We start from the raw sequence: 16,413 nt of genomic DNA, 5'->3' as shown, positions 1-16,413 counted from the left end.
ACATAAAAGAAAAGATACATTTGTCAAGTGTCAAGAATCATCAGGTGCAACACTTAATGATAGTCATAGGGTACCATAAGCAATCAAATCATACTAGGAAACAGTCAGTATAGATCATAAGGATACAAGCGACAAAGTTACAGCCATACAGACACAAGTGGGAGGGGATGGGTGATAGGAGTGATGAGAAGATTAACAGTAATAGTAGTGCAGACTTTGTAAATAGTTGGACAGTGTTGAGGGGATTATTTGTTTAGCAGAGTGATGGCGTTTGGGAAAAACTCCCCTTGTGTCTCGTTCTGGTGTGCAGGTCTCTATAGAGTCGTTTTGAGGGAAGGAGTTGAAACAGTTTATGTCCAGGATGTGAGGGGTCTGTAGATGTTTTCACAGCCCTCTTTTTGACTCGTGCAGGATACAGGTCCTCCATGGAAGGCAGGTTGGTAGCCATTGTTTTTTCTGTAATCCTAATTACCCTCTGAAGTCTGTGTCTGTCCTGTTTGAGGGAGAATTTGGATTTGGAGGGATTTCAATCATTCTTGACTCAAAAAGGGAGACATTATTAAGCTGGCACGGAGGGGGATTTAGGCATTGTGGGGACATCTGAGGCCAGTATGAAAATTCATGCCGTCTCTTTTCCCCAAAGCTGGCAGCACGTCAACATTGGGCAAAACCAGGAGGGCAAACGGTAGGAACATGTGGTGCACTTTAGAGGCGACATCACTGGAATGTAGCATTAAGTCGCCCCGGTTTTTTCTAAACTCCAAGGAGGGCAAATAATAATAATAATAATGATGATGATGATGATGATGATAATGATAATGATAATGATAATGATAATGATAATGATAATGATAATGATAATAATGATAATAATAATCAGTGCCAGCTGGGGGCTAAGAAAGATGACATAGTGTACTTTGGAGGAGGGGCGACATCATTGGAATGCAGCATTACATCGACCTGGTCTTTCCTTAGCCCCTAGCTGGCATTGTGCCAGGCAGAAAGGGAATAGAGTTTATCTATCATCTATCTATCTATCTATCTATCTATCTATCTATCTATCTATCTATCTATCTATCTATCTATCTATCTATCTATCTATCTGCTATGATGGCACAGTGGCTAGAATGCAGCATTACAGGCTAACTCTGCCCACAGCCTGGAGTTCAATCCTGATGGGGCACAAGGTTGACTCAGCCTTCCATCCTTCCAAGGTGAGTAAAATGAGGACCCAGATTGTTGGGGGTGTGTGTGATAGGCTGACTCTGTAAACCGCTTAGAGAGGGCTGTAAAAGCCCTGTGAAGCGGTATGTAAGTCTAAGGGCTACTGCTATTAACCGCTATGGCAAGAGAGGTCGTAAAACGGGACAGAACTCCCTTAACACATTTCTCCCTTAGCCTCATCAATTTGGGGGCTCCACTGCAGTCGTTAAAGTGAGGAATGATAGTTTAGTTTCCCGATATGACGAGAATAGAGGTGCAGAGATGGGGAGAGAAAAAGAGAATTCTTCACTTGACCCCCTTTTCCAAAGTCTTTTGAAGGGCTGTTTATTTCCTCTCTGAATCACCTGATTTTTTTTTCCCCGAACCGTTTTGGGACCGAGCCCCACCACGCACCCACGTCCTAAGAGGCTAGGCCTTTCCCATAAATGCCGTTGGAAACTATGCTGGCTGCCAAGGCTTTGCACAACACCAGGCTGTTATCCAGCAACATGGCCTGGAAAACAGTCAAAATGGGAGGAAAAAGAGGAAGGGAGGAGAGGATGTCGCGTCCATAGCCCGCTACATCCTCTCCTCCCTTCCTCTTTTTCCTCATTCTCCTCGCAAGGAGCCTCTGCAGACGAGGCTAAGCCATGTGGGAGGAAGCGGCCTCTGGAGGCTTGTGGGGCGGGGTCTTCCCTGCTTGTGGGGTCTTTCTAATAAAACAACCACCACCCAAAACGGAAAAGAATATCGGTGTGATTTTTCTGTTGTTTTTTTGAAGGAAAAGGCGGACCCTGCTAGCTAGTTGGAGACTTCAATACAAGGTTTTGGGAGGATGCCGTTGGTAGGAAGAGCCTCCTCTGGCTGGGGATGATGGGAGGTGTTATCAGAGGAGCCTGAGGTGGAGAATGGTGGCAGGCTGTAGCTCATACACAAGAGGGAGGGAGGGGAGGAGGGAAGGAAGGAAGGGGAAGGAAAAAGAAAGATAAAGGAAAGAGGAGAGGAGAGAGAGAGAGAGAAAAGAAGGAAGAAAGGGGAAGGGAAAGAGAAAGAAAGAAAGAAAGAAAAGAAAAAGAAAAAGAAAGAAAGAAAGAAAGAAAGAAAGAAAGAAAGAAAGAAGAAAGAAGAAAGAAAGAGAAAGAAAGAAAAAGAAAGAAAGAAAGAAAGAAAGAAAGAAAGAAAGAAAGAAAGAAAGAAAGAAAGAAAAAAAAAGAAAGAAGAGAAGAGAAGGAAGGAAGGGGAAATAAAAGAAATAAAAAGAGAAAGAAGGAAAACAGTCAAAACGTGAGGAAAAAGAGGAAGGGAGGAGGAAAGAGGGGGAAGGAAAAGAGAAGGATAAAGAGAGAGAAAGAGAAGGAAGGAAGGGGAAGGAAAAGAAAAGAGAGGAGAGAGAAAGAGAAGGGAGGAAGGGGAAATAAAAGAAATAAAAAAGAGAAAGAAGGGAAACAGTTAAAACGTGAGGAAAAAGAGGGGGAAGGAAAAGAAGGATAAAGAAATAAAAAAGAGAAAGAAGGGAAACAGTCAAAACGTGAGGAAAAAGAGGAAGGGAGGAGGAAAGAGGGGGAAGGAAAAGAGAAGGATAAAGAGGAGAGAGAAAGAGAAGGAAGGAAGGGGAAGGAAAAGAAAAGAGAGGAGAGAGAAAGAGAAGGGAGGAAGGGGAAATAAAAGAAATAAAAAAGAGAAAGAAGGGAAACAGTTAAAACGTGAGGAAAGAGGGGGAAGGAAAAGAGAAGGATAAAGAAAGGAGAGAGAAAGAGAAGGAAGGAAGGGGAAGGAAAAGAAAAGAGAGGAGAGAGAAAGAGAAGGGAGGGGGAGAGAGAGACACGCAGAGAGAAACGGGAGGGGGGACAGAGGGGAGGGAAAGAAAAAGATGAAGGGAAGGAAAAGAAAAGAGAAAAATGACAAAGAGATACAGAGAGAGGGGAAGGAACGAACGAATGAGAGAAAGAAAGAGGGAAGGGACAAAAGAAAGGGAAGGAAAAGATAAAGGGAAAGAGAGAGAGAGGGTGTTGGGTAAGTTTTTAAAGAGCCTTAAAAAATAACCCCGCCTCTTGCTTGCGCGCCCAGCTCCTGCCAGCTTTGGACAGCCCTCTGCACAGGCTCAGAGACGCTCTTTCCACCCAGCCACACATGGGCAGTCCTTGGCTCGACCTCCCGCCCCCGTTCCCCGCCCCGAGCCGAGAAGGGCCGCCAGAACCGGGCTGGACGAGTAAAGGAAGGGACGGGAAGGGACGGGAAGGGCGAGCGTCCCAGCAAGGGCGATGAGCGACTCTGCCGAGGCTGGCGACTATGTCTCCCGTCGGGAGATCCCGCAGCTCTTCGAGGTAGGTCCTGGGGCGCCGGGACCCCTTCTTCCTCCCGGGCGCCTGGGGGTCGCCTCTGAGCATGCACAAAGCGCCCCGGGGCGCAGCCTGCATCGGTCCAGAGCGCAAAGGTGCCGCTTTGGGAACGTCCAAACTTTGCGCAGGACGCCAGGAAGGTCGCGAGGGCGGGGTGGCGGGGGGGGGGGAGCTAGTCTCGCCAGGATCCCCAGGAAAGGAGGGCAGAGGGTTTCTGAGCATAAGCAGAGCGCGCATTTCGGGAAGGGCGAGGCTTAATCCGTGGGTGCCAATCCCTACTAAGTGAAGTGGCGACGGGAGCGCTGCTACAACGGGAGGGGACACACACACTGGAGGGAGGGGCGCCACCCCAAACCTGGGGGGCAAAAAACTGGAGTCCCCCCCACCCCCATTGCATTAAGGCCTCTCTGGGGTCCTCTCTGGGGGGTGGGGCTTCACCCCCTGTTCTGCAAACCAGGCTGGGTGGCTGATGCCATGGATGAAATGAATGCCCAGCATGAGTCAAACTCATCAGCTGGCATGGAATAATTGGCATCAATTTGCAACCAGAACTCCGGAGATGAGAGTCCTTGTTCCTCATGCATTCCACTTTGCTCTTCCCCCTTCCCCCACTTCACTGGAGAACCTCCAGCAGCTGTGAGGTGCTATCTTGGCTTTCCTTGAACCTTATCCTTTTTATTTTTTTTAACCTTGCTGAAGTTGCCTTCTAAAGTTGTGGGACCTTCATCCCTTGAGACGTTCAAGAAGAGATTGGACTGCCATTTGTCAGAAATGGTGTAGGGTCTCCTGCTTGGGCGAGGGGGGTTGGACTAGATGACCTACAAGGTCCCTTCCAACTCTCTTTAATCTAATCTAATCTAATCACCCAGGAGTGAGGCAGGTAGGGTTAAGATGCATAGTTGGCTCTCCATCCCCTAATTCCAAAATTTGAGACAGGCCTCCTGCAGGTGGGGCGAGGGGGGGATCTTGTGACATCCTATGGAAAGATAGACTGCCTCTTCCTAAGGAGGCTCCGTTTCTCCACACCAGGAAAATAACCAGGCAGATTGTTATCAGGGCCAAAGTGGATGTTTTGCATCAACAGTTTGATGTTGTTTCTTTATAGCTTTTACTGGCCCATCTTTCAAGACGGGCTGGTTGAATAAACAATCCAAAGAACAAGAAAAACAAAACAAAAAATGAGAATAAGTTACACTTCAGAGTAATGCAGTAAAATGGCCCCACCGTAATTTATAAACTGGGCTGGAAGTCTTCCGTTAATATGTATTATATATATTCCATCTACCGCTAATATTTACAGATATAACTTTCTCACATAGGCATGCTGCCTTATTTGGCTATCCCAATGTACAGCTTTTAATTTATTTATTTTTTAATGTTTGTCCTACTTTTATTATTTTTACAAATAACTCGAGGCGGCAAACCTATGGGGAACTTTTTGCAGACCGGCCAACCTCGTAGGATTGTTGTCGAGTTAAAGTGAAGGGGAAACTTCCAGATAGACTGCATCAAACTCCTGGGAGGGGGGGGAAAAAGATAGAATGAAATGCAATAAATAATGGCAACCAGCGAAGGCCAATGAATTAAGGCCAGATGGCTTCCCCATCAGAATTTCCCACAATGCATCAGAGTGATGCTAAATCCCAGGGCATTCTGGGATATTAAAAAAATAAGAGCTGGCTAAATTCAGTTGTGGATTGCCTTGTCTGGATCAACGTCTCATTCTCCTCGCATAATTCTACAGAGAAATCTAAATAGCAAGGGTGTGTTTTGTACATAGCAGCATCACAACGCCACACACGTCTCCATGGCTAATTGTGGATGGATGGTTTTGCAATGTGTCTCTTCCGAGAACTTAATATAAATGCATAAGTGCCTACCGTCCCCGTCCTATTGTCCCCAATTATTAGTTCCTATTTCTTGTATTTAAACTTAATGTTTGTACTTGTTTCTGTTATATTGTAAGCTCTTGACAAACAAACGAACAAACAAATTAATAAAATAAAACTTTAACAAAAGGGTGTGAGAATCGTGGTTTTCAATCTCAGTGACTTTTAAGACCAGTGGACTTCAACTCCCAGAATTCCCTAACTCCCTGACTGGGGAATTCTGGGAATTGAAGTCCGCTGGTCTTAAAGTCACTGAGATTGAAAAAACATTAGGCTAAAATTTGCATTTAAAACCCCCTCCAGTTAACACCTCTTTCTTTACAGACGCAAAGATAAGGGATTGGACTGCCACTTGTCACAAATGGTCTAGGTTGTAGGGTCTCCTGCTTGGGCAGGGGGGGTTGGACTAGATGACCTTCAAGGTCTCTTCCAACTCTGTTAATCTATCTATACTCCCCAAATGGGTAAAAAAGAAAGCAATTCTGAATGCACTCGATCTACTTCAGAATAAAAAGAGAAGCACCCATTTAAGCACCTTTAGACTTAGAATAACTTTATTGTCACTTTGAATGTACTTTGAATTGGCATACATTAAAATGACATTTCACTGCACACAAAGGGTCTCCACCTCCAATGTACACTACATAAATATGACAAAATAAATAAATATAAAATTATGCATACACCCATATATACAGTATTATACGACACAGAGAAACAACACTGAGGAAGGAGTGCATCTGAGAACGCTCAGATAGCATGTTGGGTTTGGAGAAGGATGAATGGGAAAATGTGCTTTCCACGGGGGGTAAGATTTAGAATAGAATAGAATGGATGAGCTGGAAGGGACCTTGGAGGTCTTCTAGTCCAGCCCCCTGCTCAAGCAGAACCTATACTATTTCAGACAAGTGGCCATCCAGTCTCTTCTTAAAAACCTCCAGGGATGAAGCACCCACCATTTCTGGTGGCAAGCAGTTCCACTGGTTAATTGTCCTCACTGTTAGGAAGTTTCTCCTAAACTCCAAACGGTTTCTCTCTTTGATTAGTTTCCACCCATTGTTTCTTGTCCTGCTTTCAGGTGCTCTGGAGAATAATTTGACTCTCCCTCTTCTTTGTGGCCGCCCCTCAAATACCGGAAGACTCCTCTCATGTCCCCCCTAGTCCTTCATTTCTCTAGACTGGCCATACCCAGTTCCTGCAACCGTTTTAGTCTCCAGGCCTTTAATCATTTTAGTTGCTCTTCTTTGAACTTTTTCCAAAGCCTCAACATCATTTTTAGTAGTACGGTGACCAAAATTGGTTGCAGTATTCCAGGTGTGGCCTTACTAAGGCTTTATAAAGCGGTGCTAACACTTCCCGTGGTTTTGATTCTGTGCCTCTGTTTACACAACCTAGAATTGTGTTAGCTTTTTTGGCTGCGGCACTACACGGCTGGCTCATATTCAAGCGATCGTCCACTAGGACTCCAAGATCCCTCTCCCAATGGCTGTCATTATTATTATTATTTTTTGAGCCAGGTTTTCCCTAATTTGTCCTTGATTTTTTTTTTCCCCTGCCTAAAAGTAAAACTTTGCAAGCCCAACCCCAGAATGAATGCTTTCCGGCTCCCAACCGAAGGAAGCTCCTGTCCGCTGAGAAAGGAAATTGTCAGGAAATTTATCCGCGGCTTGATTGGGTTGGCGAGCTCAAGGGTTACTCTTGGCAAAAGCCCAGTTGTCCAGACTGTGAACGCTTCTCCTCTTAAAGGTTCACTTAGTCACTGGTGGAAAAAACAGCGCTGGGAAAAACAGTGACCGAAGACCACGATTCGCACTTACGACCGCTGCAGCGTTCCCCATGGTCACGGGATCAAAATGCAGGCGCTTGGCAACTGGCAACTGACGGCTCTGTCCTGGACCAGCAAAGCCAAGGGGAAATCCAGATTCACAACCATGTCACTGACTTTTAACGGTGGTGATTCACTTAGCGAGAAAAGGCCATAAAGTGGGGCAAAGCACACTTAATGTTTTTGCTTAGCGGCAGAAATTTTGGGCTCAATCGTCATCGTGAGTCGAGGACTACCTGCAAGTTAGGAACAAGATAGTTTAGGCAAAGATCAGCTCTCTCATTCTGCTTCTCCTCCTCCTCCTCTCTTTCTTCTTCCATTCTTCCTCCTCCTCCTCCTTCCTTCTTTTTTCCTCCATTCCTCCTCCTCCTTTCCTTTTCTATTCTCCTTCTTCTTCCTCCTCCTCTTCTTCCTTCTTTTTCCTTCCTTCCTTCTTCCTCCTCCCCCTCTTCTCCTTTTTTCCTCCACTTCCTCCTCTTCTTCTTCCTCCTCCTTCCTCCTCCTCCTCTTCTTTTTCCTCCTCTTCCCCTTCCCTTTCCCCTTCCTCCTCTTCCTCCTCCTCGTCTTCTTCCTTCTTTTTCCTTCTTCCTTCCTTCTTCTTCTTCCTCCTCCCTCTCCTTTTTCCTCCCCTTCCTCTTCCTCCTCCTCCTCTTCTTCTTTCTTTCTTTCTTCTTCCTTCCTCTTCCTCCTTTCTTCCTCCTTCCTTCCTTCCTTCCTTCCTTCCTTCCTTCCTTCCTTCCTTCCTTCCTTCCTTCCTTCCTTCCTTCCTTCCTTCCTTCCTTCCTTCCTTCTTCCTCCTGCTTCTCTTCCTCCTCCAGAGCATGTTGACAGGCCTAATGTATCACCGGCCTGAAGATCCCATCGGTTACCTTGAAGGATGCTTGAAGAAGGTCCGGGCGATGGGGAGTTTGGAGAAGCTCCAATGGGACACGTTCCTCAGCCAAGAAGACCTTCAACCTACCGCTGGGGGCTTGAACAAGAATGCCATCTTCCAGCCAGGTGGATGTCCATTCCACAGGTGGTGGGTTCCGAGATTTACTTGACAAGGTCTCTGTATTAAGTCCAGGACTATGTCCATCAGGCATTGTTTCCTCTGAGATCCTTGGGGTCTCCAGTTCCTGGATGGAGAAACAGGTCCTTTGAGATCCTGTGTCATGAGGGAGAGGAGGAACAGCCGACAGGGAGTGGGAGTGTGGCTCTGGTGGCTGTGGAGGAAACTGGGGAAAGGCACACAGTCCGGCTGGGCCTTCAGAGGAAGACCCAGGCCCACCCCATCTTCATCCTAGAGCACACAGGGAGGAACGGAGAAGGGAGCAACGTGAGTTATGGGTGGAGGAAAGGGCCCTGATTCCCTTCATTAGCTGCAGCTGGGGAAAGAGGATAAAGAGGGTGTTTGCTCACAGTGCCTTGCTGGAAGCAAAGTGTGCATTATCTTTGTTTGTCATGTCTTATCTGGGTTCTGACGCCCTCCCAACCGTGTGTGTTTCGTTATCTTTTGGAAGTCCCGCCATTCCTTATCCTGCCCTGTATTGTTCATTGCTGCAGCATGGTTTGTGTTGGTTTTTTTTATTTATAATTTACATGTTCTTTGGGTTCGGACTGAATTTCTTCCCTTTAAAGACTGTTCTTGGGAGAGGTTTTTTTTTTCTCTCCAGCCGATGATAAGTGGACATTGGGGGCCAAGTTGGAGGAATTAAAGGGACTTTGCCTACTTTTGTGGCTTCGTTGCTTTTGTGCCAACGCCCCTTTGAGTCATCACATCCTGGGTGCAGTACTATGTCTCCACCAGGTGTCCTTCCCTCTGAGATCTATGGAGTCCCCAGTGCCTGGATTGGCTCACTGAGCAGCTTCCTTGCTTAGCAAACGGAAATCCTGATTCCCCCATTATGGTCGTAAGTCAAGGACTGTATCTTGTTGCATTGCCTTGTCCTGTCCGTCTGACATTGTCGCCCCTCTCTGATGAGTTTCCGTTTCCCCAACTAGGCTGTGACGTCTTCCCTCCCTCTTGTAGGGCCTGTCTCGGCTCCGTTCAGTTCCCGCCAGGACGGATCTTCGGTGCAGAGCCAGTTCTCCATCGAGAGCGATTCCGATATGACCGAATCCACAGGGTTGATCCAAGAATACGACGCCTTTGAGCCCGGACGGCCCCGCCCTAAGATCGTTTTCGTGATGGGTGAGAGAGGTCTCCGTCAGAAGACGAGATCCGGGGGGCTGGGTGGGTGGGAGGGTTGGGTTAGAAGACGTCCGGGCTCCCTTACAGCCCTAGGTTGACGGAGGGCCAATTCCACAGGACACAAAGATCTGTGTTTCTTGCAGGACCCCTCAGAAGTGGTGCAGGGTCTCCTGCTTGGGGTGGGTGGGTGTGGTTAGACTAGAGGACCTCCAAGGTCCCTTCCAACTCTGTTAATCTATCATCTATCATGTAAAGCTTCCTTTGTGGGCGGAGGGACACGTCACCTCCAGAGACCATAGAAGGATACGGCTGGAAGGGGAGCTTGAAGATTATTCTAGTCCAATGTCTAGTCAAGTCAGGAGGCCTTATGCCATCCTGGTGAGAGGAGGAGGAGGAGGAGGAAGAGGAGGAGGAGGAGAAAAGAAGAAGAAGAAGAAGAAGAAGAAGAAGAAGAAGAAGAAGAAGAAGAAGAAGAAGAAGAAGAAGAAGAAGAAGAAGAAGAGAAGGAGGAGGAGGAGGAGGAGGAGGAGGAGGAGGAGGAGGAGGAGGAGGAGGAGGAGGAGGAGGAGGAGGAGGAGGAGAAAAAGAAGAAGAAGAAGAAGAAGAAGAAGAAGAAGAAGAAGAAGAAGAAGAGGAGGAGGAGGAGGAGGAGGAGGAGGAGGAGGAGGAGGAGGAGGAGGAGGAGGAGGAGAAGAAGAAGAAGAAGAAGAAGAAGAAGAAGAAGAAGAAGAAGAAGAAGAAGAAGAAGAAGAAGAAGAAGAAGAAGAAGAAGAAGAAGAAGAAGAAGAAGAAGAAGAAGAAGAAGAAGAAGAAGAAGAAGAAGGAGGAGGAGGAGGAGGAGGAGGAGGAGGAGGAGGAGGAGGAGAAGGAGAAGGAGAAAAAGAAGAAGAAAAGAAAAGAAAAAGAAGAAGAAAAGAAGAAGAAAAAGAAGAAGAAAAAGAAGAAGAGGAGGAGGAGGAGGAGGAGGAGGAGGAGGAGGAAGAATAGAAGAAGAAGAAGAAGAAGAAGGAAGCTATTAGCTATTATCTCAGACTCCTTGCAGAGGAAAGAATAAACAATAAGCTTTTGTGTTACCAAATACTGAAGCGAAAAGTGTCTTATTTTCTCCCTGCATTTGTGCCAAAGAGTAGCTGAGAGGAAAGTTGGATCTAACCAGAGAAGGAGGAGCAGGAGGAGGAGGAAGAGGAGGAGGATAGAATAATAGGGTTGGAAGGGACTTTGAAGGTCTTCTAGTCCAACCCCCTTCTCAAAGGAGGAGACCCTACTGCCCCATCCTGGTCAGAGGAGGGGGAGAAGCAGCGGGAGGGGAAGGAGGAGGAGATAAATCATAGAATCATAGGGCTGGAAGGAAGGCACTTTGAAGGTCTTCTAGTCCAACCTCTAGCTCAAGGCAAGTGTCCCTATACTGTCCTGGTCAGAGGAGAAGAAGGAGAAAGAGAAACGTAAAATCATAAAGCTGGAAGGGAACTTAGAGGTCTTCCAGTCCAAACTCCGTCCTGAAAGGTGTTCTAGATACTTTGCCTTCCTCCCTCCCCCAACTTAATAGATCATTTTTAGGGGGGGAAAGGGAAGAACCAATGGCCAGAAACATAGCGGTAAATTAGAATAGCACCCGGAAAAGGATAGTTGACTTGTCCTCTCTTCACACAGCCCTACGAAGAACCCCCTTCTTGATCTACAGATTTGTGTGTGTGTGTGTGAGAGAGAGAGAGAGAGAGAGAAAGGAAAGAAAGAAAGAAAGAAAGAAAGGAAGGAAGGAAGGAAGGAAGGAAGGAAGGAAGGAAGGAAGGAAGGAAGGAAGGAAGGAAGGAAGGAAGAAAAAGAAAGAAAGAAAGAAAGAAAGAAAGAAAGAAAGAAAGAAAGAAAGAAAGAAAGAAAGAAAGAAAGAAGAAAGGAGAAACTCCCATTGGTTTTTAAAAAAAGAATTCCCATGGATCTTTTATCCCAGTCTTTTTGCAGACAAGGGTAAGAAATTGCAGGATTTCAAAGAAGAATAGGATATATGACTTACGTGCATATATGTGAAGTAATGTAGATAAATAAGTATTGTACTTTAACAATAATATAGTAAGTAAGGAACTAGTGAATTAGCTACAGATATACCTATGGTAAAAGAACTCGACTGTTATTAAAGGACATGTACACTGCTGTGATATCGCTGTCAAATGTGAGAACTTTGTTTCTCTTTTTAAAATTTTTAAAACTCTGAATAAATAAATATATTTAAAAAAAAGAAGTTGCAGGATTATAAGAGGGAAGGTTTTAATAGCAATAGCCATAGCACTTAGACTTATATACCGCTTTCCAGCCCACAATAAGCAGTTTACAGAGCCAGCCTCTTGCCCCCCAACAATCTGGGTCCTCATTTTATCCACCTCGGAAGGACGGAAGGCGGAGTCCAACCTTGAGCCCGGTGAGATTCGAACTGCCAAATTGCAAGCAGCCGGCAGGCAGGCAGAAGTAGCCTGCAGTACCGCACTCTAACCACTGCGCCACCGAGGCTCACCTTGTCTTTGGGGTACCGTAATGTAAACTGACCCCTTTAATTCTCGTCCCAACGCTCAGATGCCCCATCGACCCTGCTTCCTCTCAAAATGACACACATGTGCTTCTCCCTCGCAGGGGGTCCCGGGAGTGGGAAGGGGACGCAAAGCCAGAGAATGGCCTCCCACTTTGGCTTCGTCTGCGTCTCCGTCGGAGAAATTCTGCGCGCTCAGATGCTCCGTCGGGCCACCAGTGAGAAGAAGTGGCAGCTGATTGCCAAGATCATGGCTGACGGAGAGTTAGCCCCGTCGGTAAGCGAAGCGCAAGATCGTGAAGCAGACTCCCCATGCCGATAAAAACCCCTTTTATTTCGGTTCAAGGGAATTCCTCTCCAGCAAAGTCCCGGCCAAACAGCCTTTCATGAGATTTCACAACCACAGACCTTTATTTATCAGGCTGGGAGACTTGCCAGGCCGGTAGCTTCCAAACGCCACGCTGTAGCAGCAATGACTTGGCAAGAAGTAATCGTCTTCTGCAAACCCCCCCCCCACTTTCATTCCAGTCATGCAGTGGGAGGGGATAAGTGGGAGGGGATGGGTGATAAGGAGTGATGAGAAGATTAACAGTAATAGTAATGCAGACTTTGTAAATAGTTGGACGGTGTTGAGGGAATTATTTGTTTAGCAGAGGGATGGCTTTCGGGGAAAAACTCCTTGTGTCTAGTTGTTCTGGTGTGCAGTGCCCTATAGTGTCATTTTGAGGGAAGGAGTTGAAACAGTTTATGTCCGGGATGTGAGGGGTCTGTAGATATTTTCACAGCCCTCTTTTTGACTCCTGCAGTTTATACAGGTCCTCCATGGAAGGCAGGTTGGTAGCCATTGTTTTTTCTGCAGTCCTAATTCCTCTCTGGAGTCTGTGTCTTTCCTGTTGGGTTGCAGAGCCAAACCAGACAGTCATAGAGGTGCAGATGACAGACTCAACCATTTCTCTGTAGAACTGGATCAGCAGCTCCTTGGGCAGTTTGAGCTTTCTGAGTTGGCGCAGGAAGAACATTCTTTGTTGGGCTTTTTCGATGATGTTTTTGATGTGAGGTGTCCTTTTTAGGTCTTGTGATATGATATAATGTGAAGGTCTCCACTGTTGATACTGTGTTGTCTAGTATTGTAAGAGGTGGTAGTATGGGAGGGTTTCTCCTAAAGTCTACCACCATTTCTACGTGTGTTCAATTCCAGATTGTTCTGGTCACACCACAAGGCAAGTTGTACAACCTCCTGCCTGCCTGCGGACATAGTAACTCATGTGCATTTTGAATGGAAGTGTCTCCTTTTTTTAAGAAACAGATCATCCCTTTGCATGCTCACTCGTGCCCCTGGCTTATTTTTAGCTCAAGCCCACCCCTCAGGTCCTGTCTGCAGATGACAGGCTCAATAATTCACTTAACAACCGAGTCACTAATTTATCAACTGTGGTGATACCCTTAACAACAGTGGCAGGAAGTCATACAACGGGGGCAAAACTCACTTAACCAATGTCTCGCTTAACGATAGAAATGTTGGGCCCCATTGTGGTCGTAAGTTGAGGAGTCCCTGTTGAGGAGAACTTCCCCTCCAAAACCAATTCTTGCACATTTAAAAATACGTATACACAATTGGTGATTTTTCTGGTGTGCCACAGAGCTATTGCTCAATTCAGCCTTGTGCTTTGAATCCAAGATGGTTGAGATCCATTGTACGCTATTGGAAAGACTCGAGTTTAGATTGGGTTTGGTTTTTTTTTGGAGTTATTTCTCTCCTATTAGACCAGGAAAATGAGTTATTGGAGGCAAAAGAGATGTCAAAAGGGTTTGCATTTTTTTTTTCTGGTTCAGATTCAAATCAGAGTTAATAAGTCTGGAATTAATCCAGAATTACCAACCTGTGAGATTTGGTTATTTTGGGGATTTCACAACCAGGAACTTCTCCAAATTTGGCCTTTTTCTTTCCTTTTTAAAAGGGATTCTCCATCCTTCTTTTAATGGACTTCTACCTTAATGAGCTAGCCACATACTGGGATTAGAATAGAATAGAGCTGGAAGGGATCTTGGAGGTCTTCTAGTCCAGCCCCCTGCTTAAGTAGGAGAACCTACACCATTTCAGATAAGTGGCCATCCAGTCTTTTCTTAAAAGCCTCCAGTAATGGGGCACAAATGATTTCTAGAGGCAAGCTGTTCCACTGGTTAATTGTCCTCACTGTTACAAAGTTACTCCATAATTCCAGGTTGCTTCTCTCTTTGATTAGTTTCCATCCATGGTTTCTCTGGAGAATAATTTGACCCCCTCTTTCTTTGTGGCAGCCCCTCAAATACTGGGATGCTGCTATCATGTCTCCCCTAGTCCTTCATTTCTCTAGACCGGCCAAAACTCTAATCTTGCAGACGTTCTTCAAATATGTTTTAGTCTCCAGGCCTTTCATCCTCTTAGTCACTCTTCTCTGAACTTTTCCCAAGGATTAATTGGGGGAGAACTTATCCTGCTATGTTTGGGTTTCCAAAACACCTCACTGACATTCCTTCTGAGACCTCTCTCTGCTTTCCAAGGAGACCACTATTGAAGAGTTGAAGCAGCAGTTCATCAAGCATCCAGATGCCAAAGGTTTTGTGGTGGATGGATTCCCACGAGACATTGGCCAGGCCTTCTTGTTTGAGGAGCAGGTGAGATGAAGCTGTCAACGTTCATCCCTGAGACCTTCTGCCCTTCTCTGAGACCTCGGTTCTTCTCTCCATCTGTCCTTCCAGAACCTTTTCCCTACGTCTTTCACCTGATGGTGAGAAAGAGACCAACAAGTGAGGTTGGGTTTTTCAGAGAAAAAGTGAACCGAAGAGGGAAAGATGTAGAAGGGAAAAAGAAAGGGTGTCCTTGGATTGAAAGCAGGCAAGGTGGGAAGAGACCAACCCAAGGTTGACTTCTCATGACCTTATCGTCCATCCTTTGCCTTTGTTAGGTTGGTTCTCCAGATGTTGTGGTGTTCCTAGCTTGCTCAAGTCAACAGATGCGGCGACGACTAAAAGAACGGGCTCAGGAACGAGGCCTCTTGGATGACAACCCCCATGGAGTTGAACGTAGGCTGGAGACCTTCAAGAAGAATGTTCAGCTGATTGGGAAGTACTACCAGGAGAAAGGAGTTTTGGTCCGGGTGAGGACAATGAGGGTGGGAATTCCAGAAGAGGTCTAGGTTTGCTTTTCAATGCCTCGCTTAAGTGACCCATCTCCCGAGAACCTCAATTGCTTAGGGCATGGACCAGAAGGTCTGCATGAAGCTGGCATCTGGGTGACCTAAGCAAGAGAAGTCACCCTTGAGAAGTCCCTTCAGCTGGGCAAACAAGACACTTAGCTTGGTTCTAGAGTAATCCATCTCTCTGAAGATGATGGTCAATATCTTTCCAGTTTTCCATTGTTCCACATTGTCCAAAAGGTGCTTCTTCAAAAGGCAATTGGACTTTGTTTTTTCCTTGAAGACGTTCTGCTTCTCATTCAAGAAGCTTCTTCTCAGTTCTGACAAGTCAAAACATCTTCAAGAAAAAACAAAGAAAGTCCAGTTGCCTTTTGAAAAAGCACCTCTGGGACAACCATGACCTGGAGGATTGAGGATCTCTATAGACATTGTCACACAGGTCTCTTTGGAGGTCAGCCATACAACTAAAAGCACTTTTGGTATCTCAAGGGCTTTGGCTGCTGCATTATGGAACCAGTGGAGGTCCAATTCAAGTCAACATCTGGTTTTAAGTCTGGTTTTTTTCATATTATTGATGAACTATCGATGTTGGCATTTCATACCAATATTTCTTTCTGATTAGAATCATGCAAATGCCACACACTCGGGTGGGATTCAAAATTTTTAACAACCGGTTCTGTGGGCTTAGGTGGTAGGCATGGCTTGGTGGTCATGTGACTGGGTGGACATAGCTTGGTGGTCATGTTATTGGCTGGGTGTGGCCTACTCAATATCACTCACATCGAGGCACGTATCTCCTTGCCTAGCCTCTTGTGACTGTGGGGATGCTGGAACAGTCGTAAGTGTGAAAAAGGGTCATAAGTCACTTTTTTCAGTGCCATTGTAACTTTGAATGGTCACTCCACACAAGCAAAGTACCAGCAAAGGTGGGGGGAAAAACTCCAGAGAAGTTCCAGAGACAGGAAGTCTAGTCCTGCCCAAGAATGTAATAAGGGTTAACAGAGAGGCAGTTTCTGTAAGCAACACCAGAATGTTTCCTTCCTGCCTCCCTTACAGGATTAGGCCAGTAATTTCTTCTAACAACCAGTTCTCCCAACTGCTTAGAATGTTAACAACCAGTTCTAGCGAATAGGTGCGAACAGGTAGAATCCCAACCCTGCACATACTTTTGGAAGAGCAATAAAGAGATAGGTATGCAAATGCCCACTTGCTCTCTTCTCCATCTCTTTTCTGAAGGGATTTTAGTCCCTTGAAATCCAAAAGTGAAGATGTTTGCACACATACTGTTTC

General features: G+C 46.0%; 1 protein-coding gene across 1 annotated transcript in view; it reads left to right on the top strand.

Moving 5' to 3' along the window:
• The first annotated feature begins 3,370 nt into the window (after positions 1-3,370).
• AK1 (adenylate kinase 1) overlaps positions 3,371-16,413 on the top strand; it is a 33,005-nt gene continuing 19,962 nt past the window's right edge. The window contains exons 1-6 of the mRNA XM_087944073.1: positions 3,371-3,527; positions 8,075-8,255; positions 9,268-9,429; positions 12,052-12,224; positions 14,489-14,602; positions 14,893-15,084. Coding sequence (XP_087800199.1) covers positions 3,465-3,527; positions 8,075-8,255; positions 9,268-9,429; positions 12,052-12,224; positions 14,489-14,602; positions 14,893-15,084 — 885 coding nt within the window. The 5' untranslated portion in view covers positions 3,371-3,464. The remainder of the gene's footprint in view (positions 3,528-8,074; positions 8,256-9,267; positions 9,430-12,051; positions 12,225-14,488; positions 14,603-14,892; positions 15,085-16,413) is intronic.

This window comes from Notechis scutatus, chromosome 15, assembly GCF_049901735.1.
Source record: "Notechis scutatus isolate UNSWTSFEM ecotype Mainland chromosome 15, rNotScu1.2, whole genome shotgun sequence".
Classification (NCBI taxonomy): Eukaryota; Metazoa; Chordata; class Lepidosauria; order Squamata; family Elapidae; genus Notechis; species Notechis scutatus.
This window is presented reverse-complemented; position numbering and strand designations above follow the sequence as displayed.